Source organism: Apteryx rowi, unplaced genomic scaffold (genome assembly GCF_003343035.1).
Source record: "Apteryx rowi isolate R43461 unplaced genomic scaffold, aptRow1 scaffold_71, whole genome shotgun sequence".
Lineage (NCBI taxonomy): Eukaryota > Metazoa > Chordata > Aves > Apterygiformes > Apterygidae > Apteryx > Apteryx rowi.
The window spans coordinates 1,361,697-1,381,558 of NW_020450994.1; the positions used below are offsets into that span (position 1 = coordinate 1,361,697).

At 37.3% G+C, this 19,862-nt stretch overlaps 1 protein-coding gene across 1 annotated transcript in view; it reads right to left on the reverse strand.

The window, feature by feature from the left end:
* SPEF2 (sperm flagellar 2) overlaps positions 1 to 19,862 on the reverse strand; it is a 62,951-nt gene that overhangs the window by 40,369 nt on the left and 2,720 nt on the right. The window contains exons 3-10 of the mRNA XM_026087219.1: positions 17,803 to 18,055; positions 14,077 to 14,247; positions 12,377 to 12,517; positions 11,221 to 11,303; positions 10,104 to 10,317; positions 4,464 to 4,652; positions 3,090 to 3,277; positions 776 to 944 (exon numbers count right to left, since the gene is read on the reverse strand). Coding sequence (XP_025943004.1) covers positions 776 to 944; positions 3,090 to 3,277; positions 4,464 to 4,652; positions 10,104 to 10,317; positions 11,221 to 11,303; positions 12,377 to 12,517; positions 14,077 to 14,247; positions 17,803 to 18,055 — 1,408 coding nt within the window. The remainder of the gene's footprint in view (positions 1 to 775; positions 945 to 3,089; positions 3,278 to 4,463; positions 4,653 to 10,103; positions 10,318 to 11,220; positions 11,304 to 12,376; positions 12,518 to 14,076; positions 14,248 to 17,802; positions 18,056 to 19,862) is intronic.

A 19,862-nucleotide genomic window follows, 5' to 3' on the forward strand; every position in this document is an offset into this window, starting at 1 on the left:
CATAGTATAGTTAAACAGATTATCTGAAAGACTGAAAACATAGTGGGCATTTTTTCAAAGAAAAGCATCAGTAATGCTGTAGTTTGGAAAATATAGAATATTTTTTAATTGTAACAAGGCAACATTCATCCTTCAATTTTCACTTGTAAAATTACATATCATATTGTAAAGTTGCAAAAAACTATTAAGGCACCCTGAAAATAGTTACTTGGATTCTAACAGAAGATTAACAAAAATAAAAGACACTTTTTATAACTTTTACAAGTGCTACTGTCTTAAAGTAAATGGATAATCCAAACCAACAGATTCTGTTAGAAAGCTTTAATTCAAAACTGCTGAAATTAAGAAGACTATCAGGTTTGTAACACATACTGTATTTATTTTTACTTTCCTTTACTGGCTACTTCCTGTTACACTTACAAATGTGATGGCATTAACTACACTTTAAAATTCCAATTATCTAAAAATAATTGCATTGCAATTTGCATGTTAGTCCTATGAACTCAGGAGAGAAATATAATCAGTCTTATATACAAGCATGAAATTAAAATGATGTTCCAAAATTGCACAGGCTCTGCAATGCTACTAACATAAAATATAACCATATGTATTTCATATAGTACATATGTCATGTACTGATATGAAAATGTATGTCAAATTCTGATATCATAAACTATTAAAAGAACAAAACGTATTGTAACATCACAACAAAATGTTTACGACTATGAAAAACCAAGATGTATTTTCTTTATTATATCATGTCAATTTGATGTACCTTGTATTCACCATAATCTTTCTCATCTAACAGATTCATTTTATCCAGCTCTACAAGTTGTTCTGGGCTTGGTTCATTTGGCATAGGTTGAATTGAAGCTTCTTCATATATTGGTTTTCCATTAAAAAAAAATTCTTTCCAATCACACATCAGTTTGAATGGAATTTTGCTGCAGGAGAAAAAAAAACAATGAGTTTCAAAACAAAATTAAATGAATTAGCTATCTGAGAATACTGGGCCCAAATTTACAACAGTTACAGTCATGAAATAAGCATAGTTTATCATGCTTTCCATAATAATTACAGCTTTTTAGGGGGAAACTGTAATAGTCACTGTGCTTGATTACTTATATGGTAATAGCAGACACTTGTAAGCTTCAGTATCTTCACAAATGTGTCATCATACAACATCTGGCTGGCACAGCTGTGCAGTAACAGTTTTGCTATAGTTATGTTTCCCTGCTCCAAAATATTCTCTTTTGTGAGGCCTCCCTCATCAAAAACCTGTACAGTTTTTTCCTAGAAGCTAAAAATAATTCACGATTATATGAGTAGTTCAGCTCTTTTTTTCTTTTAGAAAGAAAAAGTATTCACATAAAACAACAAGATAAACTACAAATAGTAACTAAATTATTTTTCTTGCTAAAGGCCAACACGACACTGACATGACACCTGTTAGAATTCTACGGCTGCTAAATAACAAGATAATTAATACAAGCAGCTTAAATCTGACAAATGTTCAAAACGGAGAAGAGTTCTACTGTTTTTTAAAGTTACATCAATTTGGGCTTTCTTTCTTGAAGTAATGATTGTAGATAGTTGAGTGTTATGCTTTAAATCAGCTCTACACATGCTGTTTTTAAAAAAATGAAATACATCAATGAAATGCATGGAAACACTGACAAAACCTACCTGCAGTAGCAGTGAATGCTGATACAATCTTGATGTGCCTCTTTCAAAGGTATTTCAAACATTTGTGCAGCACTCGGTGCAAGCAAATGTGACACTAGCTTATACTGGATCCATGACCGTGTCAGACAAGGAAATCAACACTAAACTGTGTCTAGGCTGACTATTTTATCAAGCATCTACTGGGGCTAAATTTATATAATTTAAAGCTTTATTCTTTTAACATACAATTACACTAAAAGGTAATGAAGCTTTTGACATACATGCTAATGCTGAATGGCTTACCCCCTAGTCTAATCACTGAATACTTTAGGAAAGAACAGCAGCAACAGAGATCCCAAACCCCCACTCTGTGGTTGTGGAAACACTCTTGCAGCACAGGCACATGAAGGTTGCTGCCTTTTTCGGACCATCTCAGAAACTCTGATGCAATGAGGCATGTCAGAGGAGGGAATCACAGCACGTTGTACTCTGGGTATTTTAGGCAGAGTTGCTACCCTTAGGACAACCCAGGCATGTTAATATATCTTAGGAATATCCTTCAGGCTGCTTATATTACACAGCAGAAACATTCAGCTAGTAGAGCAGCCTGGAATGAGATGAACACCACTCAGTTTTTAACTTATAAACTAAGGAATTTCTTCGTAGAAAAGGAAGTCAGTAGCTCCACAAGTGGTAGAACCAGTGAATCTTGATTTCCTAAGGATTCAAGTTAGTTGAGGTTTCAAGAAATTATGCTAAGGCAGTAACATTGGTTCACCCTGTATTACAAATCAGTGAATCCTCAAAGGAAAGCAGTATCATGATTCTTCCACACAAAGTAATTGAAAATTTCCTGTGAGATATCTGAGAATCCACATGAGATGTTACTGGTGCTTAAAACAGTCTGAAAAATGAATCTTTTTCACTGAGAGCAATCTATGTGAAGGCTCTTTGCCATGTGAATTCTTTGATGTCTTGTAAGGACTGAAATCACGTGCATAATTTTCCTTTACTGGAGGCATTAACGGAGAGACTCTGCCTGACTACATATGTGAACAAAACTTGTAAAAACTGCACATGTATGAAATTGGTATCTATTGCTCATATTAGGTTAAAATTGGGTTCAAAATTTGCAGGAGAGGGGACACTGATAAAAAGAGAAACTTGTGCAAATATATGCAAAAAACATGGTTGGTATAATAACTGTATATTTACTTATTATAATAATTTCTCAAAAAGTTTTAGGACAGAGGAGGAGAAAAAGGAGATGAAAAAGGCAAATGAAGGATGAGGTAGAAGTAAGAATCAAAAACATTTCAATAACTAATGAAATGTTTTTCACATCAACATTTTATCTTTCAGGTTTTTCAAAACTTTTTCTTTCCATTTGCCTTTTAGTTTTGCCTAACATCTACCATACTTACTTGTTGGTCAGTATTCGATAGTCTCCTACTTTTGTTGACAAATCAATAATTTGATTCATCACTTCCCGACATATAGAATAATGCTTTTTATAATGAGCCTGAGCTCTTTCAGCAGCAATTTTCTCATGACGTTCTCTTTCTTTGATAATTTGTTCCTCATAATCAATCTTTTCTTGTTTCGCAAGAGCCTAGAATTTTTTAAGGGATAAACTTGAGATTGCAAAGAAAATGAAAGTGCAGAAATGCACAATCCTGGATAAGAAAATGAACTTGCTCATTTAAGTCAAGAAATGAAAAGTTATACATTTTATCTTGCCAGAGTTAGATAACCAGCAGATTAACACACATAGAAATCTAAAAATTTCTATTCATTCTATAAGTTCCAGTTTGTTTTCTAACTGCTATAATATAATGAAATAACAGAGAAATATATTACTTCTTTCATGACAAACATTAAGAATGTATTCAGTGGTTGGGGGACAGGGAAACACAAAATGATCCTGTTTACTATTCCTGAGGAACAACTATACAGATGCATTGGGTAAAGCCTTGGCTCTGCTGACATCCACAACAGAATCCTCATTTAGAATATGTAACAAGCAATTTAACTTGTCAGATTCTGATCTGCAAATAATTCAAGATTATTGATGCTATCTGATCTTTGAGAAAGACTTCTGGGCATGGTAGTTAATTATCCATCGTTCCTGTGATGCCATGCTCCTTTTGGCCAGAAAGCAAACTTAGAAGAGATGTTGTAATCAACAGCTATATCTGATGATTACATAGGACTCCAGCTGGGTTGAGGGATTTGGAACAGTTAATTTTATTTGGCAGGAGCAAAGTAAGACTGCTACTGTAGCAGTACGGCCGGTTGTGGGTACAAAACTTGGCAGTTTGCCACAGGATTATGAATTCTTCTAATTTATTAATCAGCCTCAGTAGCTCCAAGGTAGAAATTAGCACTCAGGAGTGAAACTCCTGTCATTTGTCAAGAATGGATGTTAACAGGTAACATCTAAAGGAAGTGAAGGATATGATTCTTAAGACTAGGTATTCTGTCACTGTCTTCTGTCATTTTCCCTCAGCAGGAATGTGCCTTTTAACCTCAGCATACAGAAATGTTTCCGTAGAAAGTTAAATCAGTTTGGAAGAAAATATCAAAATTAGATTTTAAGCTGCTCAGTTTCATCATTTATTAACATAGCTGTAACTTTGAACCTTACAGTTAAGAGCAATATGTTCATTGTTAGATCATTCTGTCCCTAGAAAAAACCAAAAGTTTAACAATTGACAATATAAATCCCACAGAGCATTTTATAACAGGTGAGTACTGCAACAGTCCTACAACTACTCAGGGAGTAAATAATGTTTTACCGCTTCTCTATCAAGAGCTTCCTGGAACTCTTTCAGTCGTCTTTCTTCATATTGTTTTTCTCTGAAAATTCTGTTTTGCCGTAACACCTCTTTTTCATGTCGAACATGTATGAGTTGAACAGCAATCCTCCGCTCCTGCTGAGATTGTCTCATTAGTCTGTAAATAAGTTGCTCTTCCCTGTAAGCCTCCTAAAGAATACAAAATTATTAGTATTAAATACAGCTTATAAACTATTTCATAGAAAACTAATCACTCTGTCATTTGAGAAATATGAATAGAGAACAGTATTTACTTGCATATTTGACCGATAAATCTGGAACCCCATTTCCATGTATGAGGAGTGTCATTTCTGTAAACTACACAAGAATTGTAAAACTATAGTGAATTCCACATGTCTTAATTGACATACTCAGTAAAAATACATTTGTTCAGATTAACTTGATTTTAACTTGGATAAATCCTGTGTGCAAAGAAACTGTAGCATACTTCAAATAATTGCATCTGAATGTAAAGAAATATCCCTTCTTCAAATCAATAACCAGTCATATTTTCCCTTACCTATCCCTGCTCTCTGCCAATCCCCATTCTCAGCTGTACTCTGCTACACTCAACTGTACTCTGATCCTTGTTCAGTCTGTTCTTCTACAGATTTGATTTTTTTCTTTCCTTCTTGGGATCCAGGTAATTTTCTCCTCCATTCAGGAGACTGGGAATATTGGGGAGCATTCAGAACAGAGGAAAATACAAAACTTCTGGCTTTCCATTTCAGTGTTCTCACTGGAAAATAGCATAATGTACAGAAGCCCATACCTGATATGAAATCATCCTTAACCATTTGCTTGAAGTGTGGCCAGTGTGGATGGGCACTTCGAAGGCTGTGGACTGTTACTTTTCAAAGTACTTTGACAAAACACAATAGTATCTCCTCATTACTATACTTCTTTCATACGTGCCTTATTTTTTCCCTCTGTTCTTGGATATCTAATCTAAACTTTAAAGTTTAATCTAACCTAAAGTTTCTCCCATTATTTTTGCAGGCCAGAACTGCTTCTGATTTCTAAGTAAAAGCATAAGCTTGCCATTGAAGCACCATTGCCAAACATCACTCCTACAGCAGAATTTTAAAGGAAACTTCTGCTTCACTGGACATTTGTTCCAGATGTGGCAAAACTGCTAAGAAATGTAAAATTTAAATGTAAAGACCTAAATTAGGAACTATTTTGAAGAGTTGAAATTCATTCTCCTAAGAACAGATGACAAGGGTAAAGCATTGTTAGTATTAGTATGAAAAAAAACAAAACAAAACAAACTTCTTTATATTATCTTTTAATCTGGTTCATTTTTCATCATCTATCTATAACTGAGAAAGGGCAGAACACATTAAGTAAATTTACCTCTAAGTGAAAATTCAAACTTTATTCATATTATTGTGAAAGAAACAACTTTACAAAGAGTTCTAATTGTGTGTCAGTGCCAAATAATGCAACCTAGACATCTGTAATAGCCTTCTGACACAAAGCAACAAAACATGGCTATTTTAATTGCCATAATATGAATGACAGCTTTTCAATAAATTTAGATCTTTAATGCTGATGTTAGGGAGAAAAGTCAATATCTCTCAAACAAAACTCTTTCCACATTTTTAAGTTCTTCTGCCTTTACAACTGCTGAGAACAAATTACACTCCAAATAAATACTGGTGACCTGAAAAGACTAAGTGATATAAACATCCCTCAACAGTTTTATTTATTTTTTTTTAGCCAAAATGTGAGCCTCTGTGCTTTGCACTCCTCTTTCCTGGCACTGTATCTTGTGACAGTGCAAAACGGCAGCCGAGGAACCTACATCTTTCCACAGTGCTCTTTTCAATGTGGGCCCTTGCTGAAAGCCATGTATTTGCTCTGTGCCTCCCTTCAGCTCTAAGATTCTGGATGCATGATGCAGTTGGTTATTTACCTAAACAGCTACATGTGATGGAGTAGTCCCAAGATATGGTGCTGTGCTAGGAATGTGTAGAATCTAGGAGCTACTTTATATTTTGATATTCCTGCTATATGCCATTCATTTGGTATACTTCAGGTGATAAAATTTTCTAATAGCAGTGCCTACTGAAGAGTTAATCTATCCATTTGTCCTTTACATTCATGAAGTCAAGACAATAAAAGGAGACATGATGCCTTTTGCTGCCTCAGTTCTCTTTACTGCTGCCTTTTTGGACTTAGTATTTCATCAAGATTTCAAAGAAGAATAGAAGATGCACAGACTTTGCTTCCTATTACAAGTAATAACCTTCATTGTTTCCCTTAGTTTCACTTGCTTATTCCCATTCAGGGATTAGTACAGCAAGCAGTATGCCACCAGAGGAAGATGGATCTTTAAATCCTGATTTAAAGAGGACTGAAAGAGCCCCCCTAACAGATGGTCATCTGTCATACTTAAACCATCAACTGTATGGCATAAAGTAGTTAGCCCAGTGAGAACTGAAAGCACCTCATGTAGGTGAACACACTCTTTATAAAGGAGATAGGGAGATGCTCCTGCAGAGCAATTCGGAGTACTCAAAGGAGATATATACTTTGACTGGGAGGGAATCTGGATATCACTCTAGGTAATTAAATATTTTGACATGCAGAGGAGGCTTAAAAAGAGCCAGCAGGAAATTTTTGAGGAACAAGAATATCTGAATAGACAATTAACTCAGAGCTGCACAATAGATAAATTAGTATTCAGAACACCAAATTCCTCATTTAAAAATGGGTGCCTATCAGATGAAGGAGGAAGCATTGGTAGCAATCTTTCATACAAACAGGAATGGTCAAAGTACTGAAACATCCTTAGGCTGATAAATTTTGAACCTTCTGGGCCTACTAGAGACACAATAAAAATGATGGCATCATTTTTTGATGTATCATCTTATATTTGATGTATCATCTTATATTAACTTCTTCACAAAGGATTGTGCAGTGACTGAAGAAATCATAAACATCATAAATAAGACATTTTAGTAATCATTTAAAAAAATTAGTATTCAGAAAGCGTAATACACACTTTTTTCAGTTTACCTATTTGAGACAACAGTGGCATCCAGTGGCCAAACTTATTGCCATGTTTATATTTCATGTTGTGCATACATATATTACTACCTCATATGTATTTCTAGATTTCTATTTCCTTGTTTAATTTAAATATGAATAAAACAATTCTGTCCTGTTGTATAGTCATAAGATGTATAACCAAAACTTTTAGCTTAGCATATATAAAGCTATTTGGGTGGCAGGCAATAATCTAGTAATAACAATTAATTTCCCCTCCTGTATCTATCTTCACAGTATATTGCTGATGGTAATTTCCTCATGACTTCTTAAATTCAAAGAGATAAAATTTAAAAAGTGTATTTAAAAATAACTATTTTTTCTAAGTACTTGTTATTTTTAAATACTTTTTTGTCAAAAAGGTGCAGATCAAAGATTCAGTTGCGATGAAACTGTGTTACTGTCAAACACTTTCAACTGCTGCCTGTGAAAATCTGACTGGCATCACCCTGTGCTCCAGAGAGGGGAGTGGCATGTTATTTTAAAGCATTTTTGCTCTCAGGCCCTGACTTGTACTACAATCTGTAGTGTGCCAAATCTCAAAAATTAGAACAAGATTCTTCTAGTGCAGCTTAGAGATACGTGCATGTGGACATGAGACACATAAAAGCACTCTGAAAGGATGAAGTCCATCTGAACTGACTGCGTAGATGATCCCAAGTTTTATAGTGTAGGTAGAGGTTTGGCCCTAATGACTAACAAGAAGGCCACAATTTCATCTAACAAATCTTTTTTGGTTCAATGGAGGGAGAAACTAATTTTCAATTACTTTGTATACTTTTAAACTGTTTTGAAAAAAGAAAGTATCTTTATTTATTTCACGCTTCTCTAAGTCAAGCAACTTCTAGTTTCTAAACTCTCACAGAATTCCAACCAGTCATGTCCTTCCCTGCTAATTTAGAAGCAAATTAGCACTAAATAGACTCTCTGATCTAGTTAGGATACTGTTTCAGTCAACCGATCACTTGTCTTTCCTTCCAATCCCTGCAGTTTGTGACTTTTATTTTCCCTATATCAATGCTGAATGTTTTCACAGGAAGTAAGGGACATTACTGTTATATTTGCTTTTCTTTGGAGCCTCACTGGAGCCAGTCTGATTGGCAGCACATACCAGCATCTCTTTCATCTCAAACTGGCAAGGTCCATACTGTGACTGCAGGCAGACTAGCTGCCTGCCTCCTGGACAGCACTGGCTAGCTTGGCTGCCTTAGAGATGCACCCATGAGTGCTGCTGATGCCACGTGGCCACAAGCTGATAGCCATGGCTCTCTCAACCATCAGTCCAGGCTGCTGGGGCTGCAACAGCTGATGGTAGGGAAAGAGCAAATGCTGGGACTGCACTGATTTCACACAACTGGGTGGTCAAACTTCTTCCTGGTCTGTACATACCAGCAAGCAAATTATCCAAAATCTCCTTGAGTGAGGGCTTTGAGACAGAATACATGGATAGATGGAGTTTTGGTCTGAGCCACTACAGCTGTTCTTACTTTTTCATACAATATAGGTCTGGGAGAAATACTAATCCTAATTCCTATTTGCCCTACCCCAACAAATATAATTTGTTCTTAACAACTTCAAAAACCTCTCTGAACAACACATGCCAATGCTTTAAAAATATATTACATAATTTCAATTTCATACTTTTTTGTTTAGAGATACAACACATTTTAAGTGCCAGGGAACAGCAGGGGAGACAGCATCAGCTATACTGGGTTCAATGTACCTGATATAAGCTAAGGACCCACAATGTCATACTAAGATAAAAGATACTGAGAAATCACAGAAACAAAGTAAGGTTCTGTTTGATGCCATTATCACTACAGAGAGAAAGATGTGTGAAGTCAGTAACCTAAGAGCTGCTTGTGAATAAGGAGCGTTTCAGGAGGAATCTCAAAAGCCTTGTGCTTTACAATACAGGACAGAATTGAAATGGAATAACCTGCAAAATCCATTTTTGGGCACAACACTGCCATCCTCCCAAGACACATCTTCTATCTCATAACACATCAACAACTAAAGCTCCAATCTGCAAAATAAGTATTTTGCTTCTTCATACCTTCCTGCACAAACCATTTCAGAATTAATCTAGCCAGCTCTAACACTTTACATTACTCATTTGCAAATGGAGTAAGGTTTTCAATTGCTTAATACCACATTTAATAATTTTTAAGTAGTACCTTCTTCAGACCAAGTATACATTTCAATAGTTTAAGGTTAATTTTTTTCAAATTTGGGGGAAAAATTAGGAGGCAGGTCTTCAGCTGATTTTAAACATCTTAGCTCTGCTGCCTTCAACCAAACCTTTATTATTTATAAGGATGAATTCTGACACTAAGGTGGCAAGAAATAATGGACAACCTTCCATACTTTTCAAGGAACAATGGCCAGCATAAAAGTGATTTTCAGAGATAAAGTGTATATACTTTCCTTTTCCCCCTCCAAATTCTATTCAACCCTTCAAAAATCATGTTGTTTTATGACTGTAAGCAAACGTTTAGATTACTAATTGTGCATGGGTTTTTTATATGTCAGCATGCATTTTCTCACCTCTTGTGCTTCATGTGCTATTAACTGTTCCATTAGCATTTTTCGTCGTCTCTTTTCTCGTTGCTCTCTAGCAAATGTATCTTCCTCCAAACGTTTTTGAATTTTCCTTATATATTCATCATCTGAATAAATATTTAACAGTTCAGTAGTCTGTGCTGTAGTTTCTAGGGCTGTTGTATGCAACTCCTGTGTTTGCAATGATTTTTCTATATCACTGACCAAAAAGATTAAATAGCAAAAGAACACTCACTTACTTTATAGAAATGACAGTTCTTAGAGGTGTTTTCATACAGATTTAGTGATGTGCAAGTCTGACAAATACACAGTGGAATTCTATTGGCCACTCGCTCTTTGCGAGTGCTGTGGCTATGTTCTTGATGCCCTTGTGCCCCATAATCACCAACTGTCAATCAATTCAGTTGCCAATATTTAATATCATAGAAACCGAAATCTGCAGAAGCAGAAAATTAGGATGGCTTGCAGAATATCAAAGAAAAATGGGTTACTCTTCAAAATGCTCATTCTCTCCAAGCACAGTTTTGGAAAGTTATTAATCAGAGGTTTTTTTCATGCAGAAGTATCCATAGGAGTATGCTATGAGTGCCATGTCTCCTGAGTATGGTATACATATCACTAAAGAGGGCAGAATGGCTATTACTTCTAAGTATCCACAAATGAATCAACATAAACAACATTACTCAAAGGAGAGAGACAGGTTGCTTTTCTCTATTCTTCGAAATGTGTTACCCTGTATACACATCCATAACCACTCTCCTCCCTCTACAGGTCTAACTGACCTTACAAATTCAGTGTCTGAAATGAACTGGGAAGAAGAGATGTGTTTTGTGTCCTTTACTGCTGCATGCATAGCAAAAAGGAGAGCAAGAAGGTTTAGCCACCCCTGCTACAGTTACAGATAAGATATAAACACTATAACACTGCTGGAGCTGGAATACTTGCAATGCAAGTGGGCATACAGACAATCACACAAAGGAGAATCGCAGTTCAAGCTAAGCAAGCCATCACATTTTCTCCAAGTAGTACATATAGTACATATAGAGTGGGCACCTGGAATAGGATCCTGTCTCAGCTTAACAATCTAATATCCAAATATTACCTATCAGTGACTTGGATCCTGAGTGCTGCTGTGGTATTTTCTGTCATAGACTTCTCAAACTTTTTGATTTCCTTGTATGTGTGCTGAAGAAATAACACAAAATTTAATGTTTCTTTTCTCTCCACAAAACATCATAAATAGGTTCAACTATCTATTCACAGAGTAAGTATTAGGTAAAGATTTTTATGTCGTATTAGCACAACAGAAAAGGTTGCACTGAAAATATATCAAAATATATATTATATACCAGGACAAAAGGCAAGATTATTTGCTTCTCTTAACTTTCATTTCCTTGCATTTCCCCCTTTTCCTAGCTATATTTATATTCACCAGACAGAAAATCCTAACTTTTTGCAGATGTCCATTCTGCAGGATGATTTTGATTTTACATGGGACTCTGGTGGTTTATATAATTCCCATCATTGAGGGATTCTGAAACAAAATATTCTAGGTTATGTTCTGCTTTAGATTTAGTAGCTTGATAATTACTATGATAATTAGTCAAGCAATTGCCATCCTACACTCTATGTAGAATGCATCTGATTGGATTGTACAGTGTTAAAAACTGGTAATATTTGGAGCCCTAATGACAACATGATCCAAAATCTACAAGATTATTCCCCAAATACTCCTCAGCACTATATAATATAGAATTTATTTTTTGGATTGCTACATTGCCACCATCTCTTGATTTGATCTGGGACAATGACCAATTTCAAATCTTACTAACATTTTTGATATAGCAGACCTTTCTGAAGTATGTTGCAGAAGAGCTCATACATTACTGTGCAAAAGTTCATCATTCACAAACAACAAGGGAAAATTAATGCTTTAATTCCAGATGTATTCCAGTCAGTAGACTAGAAGCTAAAATATTATCAGCAATTAAATTAGTATCTGATCCTATGTTATTTATTTAGTAAGAACTTTCTTTTACATCGAAGCAAATTTTCTGTATGTAACAAAAGCAGAATCACACTGCAGATTATTGATATTTTGCCCAATTTTCACTGCTTGAGTCCACTACATAATTTCAACAGTTATATCAGCAATTTCTGGTTGGTGCATGCTCAATATTTGTAACTGTAAATGCTCCCAGCACATATGTTTTCCAAGTTCACATAATGAACATTAAAAGAATACAGGTGATAGTTACCTCTGCTTCTTTTTTCTTCTTTAACAACTTTTTGGCTTCAATAGCTTTTATGGTACGGTTTGGTGGTGGCTTTGGAATCTGTATAACGGCTGCTTGAATCCTGGCCATTATTTCATTTTGTCTCCTTCTTCCTATGCGATGCTGAATATTTAACATCATGTGTTCAGATACTTGAGTTGAAACAAAATAATATTACTCTAATACACTACCAATTTACCTATGGAAGTAAATATAATTAATCGATAAGGAAAAAAAATCTTCTAGGAAGAAAGTAAAAGAACAAATCAAGCTTGAGGCCTGAGCAAACAACATTTTTTGAAAGTGGATCATTAAAATACCATGAAAGCAAAGAATCTTTTACGTTTTGTCTGCAGTTAAATCTTGTCTTAAGGCTATTCTCAGCCACTGTACATATAAATTAGTATTTTTACATCAAGGAATTGATGTTGTAAAATACATTTTAAATTAAACTATTATTCTATGTTCTGAGTAATTTGACAGCTCTACAATATGCTACTACATGTTCTCAACGTTTGAGAATGAAGACACATTTTTCAAGTACCAATATCAGAAAATGGTACATCTATATAGGCTACGTCTGCATTAACAAATAGTGCAGTGCAATAGAAGCTGATCTGTGATGAAAAACAGTTTGTGCTCTATGCCCAGTATGCATTTAAGGGGTTGTATTAAATGCTAGCTCTAGTCTGGTAGCTGTTTCAGGTCATAGGGCAACACAGAAACTGAGGAACAGGCATAGCATTAGGCAATACTGCTGCTGAACACTGAGTCTCAGATGATCAAGAAATGGTAGACATCTAAATGGCACTGTTAAGTGACACTGCACTAGATATATATGTAGCTAAAGGGTGGAGTTGAGTAGAAAAAAAGGCTTTTCTACAAAGAGTTGAAGAAAAGTAAAAAAAAAAATACAAATTCTGTCAAATAGAATTTAAATAATATTTATTTTGAAAATGTTTCAGATGTTGCTTATATTTTCTTCTCTAGACACATGGGGGTACATTTTTTTATTCTTGTTCTTTCAGTGGCCATAAGAAGAGCTTAATAACAACAGCAAGATTCTTTAGGCAAGAAATTCTTCCCCTTAACTAGCCATCCAAAATATTACTCAAATTGATCAACTTCATTTTCATCATGATTCAACACCCTTTGGCTAGGTGGCCAGCTCATGTATATGAAAAACAGGCTGTGTTTTGAATGTGTGTTACCTTATCCTGAGAAATTAGTTCCTCTTTATAACTTTATTAGAACAACTACACAGTGCTACAAGATGTACTGAGGCCATATCACTATAGGTAACCTTCCCTTTGTCTTTTTCTTCAGTCTGAACAATGCTTCATCTTTTCTTCACAAATGAAGAATGTCACAAACCTCTTTTACAAGAACACTGAACCACAGATAGTTTTGAAAGTGTGCTTTGTCTTCAAATCTATCAAGAGTTTTCATGCATGACAATATGCAAACGCTCTTAATTAAAAGTTAAGGATGTGATTTTTAAATATTGTTTTAGAATGTCTTAGGTACAGTATATACCTTAATGCTTGCCAAAAGTATTCTTTTTCTGTTTTTCTATAAGCATGTGATTGGGTAGCACAGAGTTAACAAGCACTCACGCTGGTTCTAAATGAACTTAAGAACATACTTCTTCAGAAGTCTCTTCATAGAAAGTAAATAGTCACCTTTTCAATGTCTTGGGCTCTTTGTTCCTCTTGGAGCTTTTGAACTTTCTGTTGTTCTGCAATATGCGTACGAGCTAATTTATTTTCTATTGCCTTAGATTTCATTTCAAAACGCCCTGAAACTTGCTGCAGCTGCAAATCAGTTTGACGTGGCATTAAATTTTTCAGACGCTAAAATTAAATTTCAAGACAATTGAGAGTCAGAAACAGTAAGAAACATACATTTAAATAAGATAATTTTGTAACAGACATTTGAAACTGTTTTCCTGTGTTAATGGAATAACATCCAAGTATGGTGGAATAATTTTCAGAAAAAAGGACCAGTTCTATCAAAACCAACATGCAGAATTTAAGTTAAACAATGTCAAATTCAAATACAGGAAATTCAACTTAAACATAAGAAAAAAACTTTTTTACTGTGAGGGTGAATAAACAGTTTGCTGAGAGCAGCTGCAGTCTCCATCCACAGAAAAATTCAAAACTAGACTGGACAAGGTCCTGAGCAATCTCCCCTAGCTTACCCTGCTTTGATGAGGGGGGGCCAGACTAATGACCTCCAGAGGTCTCTTCCAACCTCAGCTATTCTATGATTCAAACGGCATTCTGAACATATCTATCGACAGGAATTAGTCTCAGTTGCTCCAATTGCTTTAAGCTATCCATACATACGTAAAAGGATGTTTTGACTGATTGGTGCTGCTCCTGCACGTGTTAGTAAACTTTCTATTTGTAGACTATATGCCAGGATACGTGCCGGAAAAATGAGAAATGTCACCCAGCTGAATTTGATTCATGTTGTATAGCTTTGTAAAGAATGCTCATATTGATAACAAATTACAATCTGCACATGCTGAACACTGGCTGCAGTGACCATGAGATGGTGGAATTCAGGATCCTGCGAGGAGGAGGCAGGGCACTAAGCAGGATTGCAACCCTGGACTTCAGGAGAGCAAAGTTCGGCCTCTTCAGGGACCTACTTGGAGGAATCCCATGGGTTAGGGCCCTAGAAGAAAGGGGGGTCCTAGAGAGCTGGTTAATATTCAAACATCACTTCCTCCAGGCTCAAGAGCGGTGCATCCCTATGAGTAGGAAGTCAAGCAAAGGAGGCAGGAGACCCGCACGGATGAGCAAGGAGCTCCTGGCAAAACTCAAGCAGAAGAAGGAAGTATACAGAAAGTGGAAAGGGGCACAGGCCACTTGGGAGGAATATAGGAACGTTGTCAGAGTATGCAGGGATGCGACGAGGAAGGCTAAGGCCCGTCTGGAATTAAATCTGGCAAGAAATGTCAAGGACAGCAAGAAGGGCTTTGTCAAATACATCAGTAGCAAGAGGAAGACTAGGGAAAATGTGGGCCCTTTGCTGAACGGGGTGGGTGCCCTGGTGACGAAGGATGCAGAGAAGGCAGAGTTACTGAATGCCTTCTTTGCTTCAGTCTTTACCGGTCAGGCCAGCTCTCAGAAACCCCAGACCCTGGAGACAAGAGAGAAAGTCTGGAGAAAGGAAGACTTTCCCTTGGTCGAGGAGGATTGGGTTAGAGATCATTTAGGAAAACCTGACACCCACAAATCCATGGGCCCTGATGGGATGCACCCACAAGTGCTGAGGGAGCTGGCAGACGTTATTGCTAAGCCACTCTCCATCATCTTTGAAAGGTCATGGAGAACAGGAGAGGTGCCTGAGGACTGGAAGAAAGCCAATGTCACCCCAGTCTTCAAAAAGGGCAAGAAGGAGGACCCCGGGAACTACAGGCCAGTCAGCCTCACCTCCATCCCTGGAAAGGTGATGGAGCAGCTCATCCTGGAGGCCATCTCCAAGCATGTGGAGGACAAGAAGGTGATCAGGAGTAGTCAGCATGGCTTCACCAAGGCGAAATCATGCTTAACCAATCTGATAGCCTTCTGTGATGGAATGACTGCCTGGGTAGATGAGGGGAGAGCAGTGGATGTTGTCTACCTTGACTTCAGCAAGGCTTTCGACACTGTCTCCCATAACATCCTCATAGACAAGCTCAGGAAGTGTGGGCTAGATGAGTGGACAGTGAGGTGGCTTGAGAACTGGCTGAATGGCAGAGCTCAGAGGGTTGTGATCAGCGGCGCAGAGTCTAGTTGGAGGCCTGTAGCTAGCGGTGTCCCCCAGGGGTCAGGACTGGGTCCAGTCTTGTTCAACTTCTTCATCAATGACCTGGAGGAAGGGACAGAGTGCACCCTCAGCAAGTTTGCTGACGATACAAAACTGGGAGGAGTGGCCGATACACCAGAGGGCTGTGCTGCCATTCAGAGAGACCTGGACAGGCTGGAGAGGTGGGCGGAGAGGAACCTCATGAAGTTCAACAAAGGCAAGTGCAGGGTCCTGCACCTGGGGAGGAATAACCCCGTGCACCAGTACAGGTTGGGGGCTGACCTGCTGGAAAGCAGCTCTGCCAAGAAGGACCTGGGAGTGCTGGTGGACACCAAGTTAACCATGAGTCAGCAATGTGCCCTTGTGACCAAGAAGGCCAATGGTATCCTGGGGTGCATCAGGAAGAGTGTTACCAGCAGGTCGAGGGAGGTGATCCTCCCCCTCTACTCAGCCCTGGTGAGGCCACATCTGGAGTACTGTGTCCAGTTCTGGGCTCCCCAGTACAAGAGGGATGTGGCACTACTGGAGCAAGTCCAGCGAAGGGCTACCAAGATGATTAGGGGACTGGAACATCTCTCTTATGAGGAAAGACTGAGAGAGCTGGGCCTGTTTAGCCTAGAGAAGAGAAGGCTGAGAGGAGATCTTATTAACGTGTACAAGTATCTGAAGGGAGGGTGTCAAGAGGATGGGACCAGACTCTTTTCAGTGGTGCCCAGCGACAGGACGCGAGGCAACGGGCACAAACTGAAACACAGAAAGTTCCATCTGAACATGAGGAAAAACTTCTTCACTGTGAGGGTGACAGAGCACTGGAACAGGTTGCCCAGAGAGGTTGTGGAGTCTCCTTCTCTGGAGATATTCAAAACCCACCAGGACATGATCCTGTGCAACGTGCTCTAGGTGAGCCTGCTTGAGCAGGGGGGTTGGACTAGATGATCTCCAGAGGTCCCTTCCAACCTCAGCCATTCTGTGATTCTGTGAACATTATCATTGAAGACAAGAAGAATCTTCTTAACAGAATCCACTACATAGATACTGTCTTCAGTTTTTTCCTCTTTGCTTTATATGCCTACATTGCAGGCTGCAGCATAGTATAAAGATACGGAGAGATGTGTAACAGAAGGAATCAAACTGCTGGGGGAATCAAAGCAGTGGGGCACAAAGCTCAACACAGACTAGTCCGTTCCCCCTACAGGAAACTAACTTACTTCTAGCTTGTTACCTAGACTTCAATGCAGCCTGCAATCTGTACTGATCAAAGGAGTAAGACAGCAGCTGCTGAGCAACTACTAGCTTTTGTTGCTACACATATTGTAAAGCTGGAGGAAGCTTACAAACAGAGTAGGTAACACAGAATGAGCCAAAGCAAAAGAACACAAAACACAGATACTCATTATCCTCATGAGTCACAGAGAGGCCATGTAACCTCTGTGTCTGTCTCCAACATATAGTAAAAGACTGCATCTTTTCCATATAAGTATTGTGTTTAGAACAGAAGATTAAAAAATGTGCAGAGGGGAAGCATGCATACTGCTTAAGAGGTATACACAGGTATGCTACCTTTCTTTCTATATATATATTTATATAAAATAGACACACTTCATTACCTCTCGATATAAAACACTTTCAACAGACTTGAGCTTTGCAGGTGCTGCAGGTCTCATTGCTTCCATGGCTACTCCAGTGAGCTTTGCCTTTTTCTTTTTTTCTAAAGCAATATACAATTGATATAAAAGCTTTGTTGCAGCCCCATGCTGTCCCGTCATGATATCTTGGGCCACATTCTCATTAAATTGTACACCAAGGAGTTGAAGTGTTGGCTCCAGGCGAGAAAAATTGTTAAGTTTTGCATTTGCAACCCTATATAATTAAAAAAAAAAAAAAAAAAGGACATAAACTTACATTCAAGCCCAATTTTCTGCAATAAGCATGGTCATGACATTCATTTCATGCCAAGACAAATGGTGGTGGGGGGGAAGACTTTCTTAAAGTGGTGTGATACACCCTTTGGTTTAGGTTGTATGCTGTAGTACACGCAACTAGTTGGTCTACTAAGCATAACTTTGGGGAAAAAAAGAGAGGCCACATTGGGTTATATACAATATATCTTGATACGTACATACAAAAGTACATCTGATAGCAAAAGGTAACCTCCAATTACAGCCAAGAGTATACCATCCACAAAAAATACAAAGAATTAGACTGAAGTTTCTGAATCAACTCAGCTGAGTTCTAATCAGCTAAAATATATGAAATTAAAAAAAAAAAGACTATTTAGTTTACTAACCCTCGCAAAACCTTGTCATATTTCTTCCCCAATAAAAAGAAATGGAGTCATCAGTTAGAGTAGATGTTGACAACAAAGCAGGCTATTCAAAATTGAAATGGTCAAAGCAAATTAATGCTTCACTTGATATGTAGATTGTCCTGTGGAAGCACTCTAGGTCAGTAGATTTATAGGCCCCAAAAGAATAAGAATAAATTATTGATATTTCATGATTAACACATTATTAAATTTAATCCAACAAATCCATAACTTCTAGCTGAGTCAGAAGATCATACTTTCCATATACACTCTATCACCTGACTTCACAATAGTTTCTTTACAGGAACCAACAAGCTTTTGAAATTACCTGAGCTATAGCATAATTCTACAAAAATGTCCAATTTTAACTTAAGATCTTGTAACTTGAAATTCACTTTCCTCCTAGATAAAACATTCTAGTAGCTCATTATTCTCACTGTAACAGTCCATGGCTTATTTCTTATACAATTTCACTTAACTGCAGCTTACATCACTTTACAGAACATTTTTGGGGGCTTTGATTCAAGATTAAAGGTGATCCCTCTTGTCAGGAATCATCTTGCACAGATTTAGAGGCTGTGATGATATCATCTCTTAACTTTTTATTCTATAATCAAATCAGATGGAGTTTATTGAACCCTCCTCACAATGTTCTAAATCTCATTTCAAGATTATTGTCAGAGTTTAGACAAAACACCAATATTTCATTTTTCAAATACGGACAGCCAAACAGGAAGAAGTTTTCTAGTAACAATCTTTTAAAAAAGGTAATATCACTTCCTCGATTATTATTCCCTTGCTTATACGTCCAAGGACCGTGAAACATAAGCAGCTATTATGCTTCGGTAGAGCTTGATTGGTTGTTCAGGATGTCCCCTTTTTCTTTTCAGTTAGTGTCTTCCAGATTACAGCTGCCCTTCCTATAAATGAAATCTACATTTTACCCCCTCACTCCAAGAGGTATGATCTTGCCCTGCACTGTGCTAAGAAACATTAAAGAGACGTCAGTTTACCAAATGATCCATGCATAATATACTTTTCCTTATTAGCACACTACAAATTTAAAAATATTATTTTATAGACATTAAGTAAGATTAGACAAGCACAGGTTCTTGCTGGAATTACTCCAAAAACACCATACAATGACTATTACACAGCAATAATTGCTTTTAATATTCAGGAACGAGATACCAGAATTGAGGAAACTGCCTCAATTCTCAATAGTGGCCAAAAGATCAAACAATATCAGTAATTACTAAAGGAAATAATGAAGAAAACAGAAGACATCACAATGTCTTTACGAATTCATAGTGTACCATAGTAGAGAATATCATAACTTGTCTGTCTGTCTCTCTCCAGAAA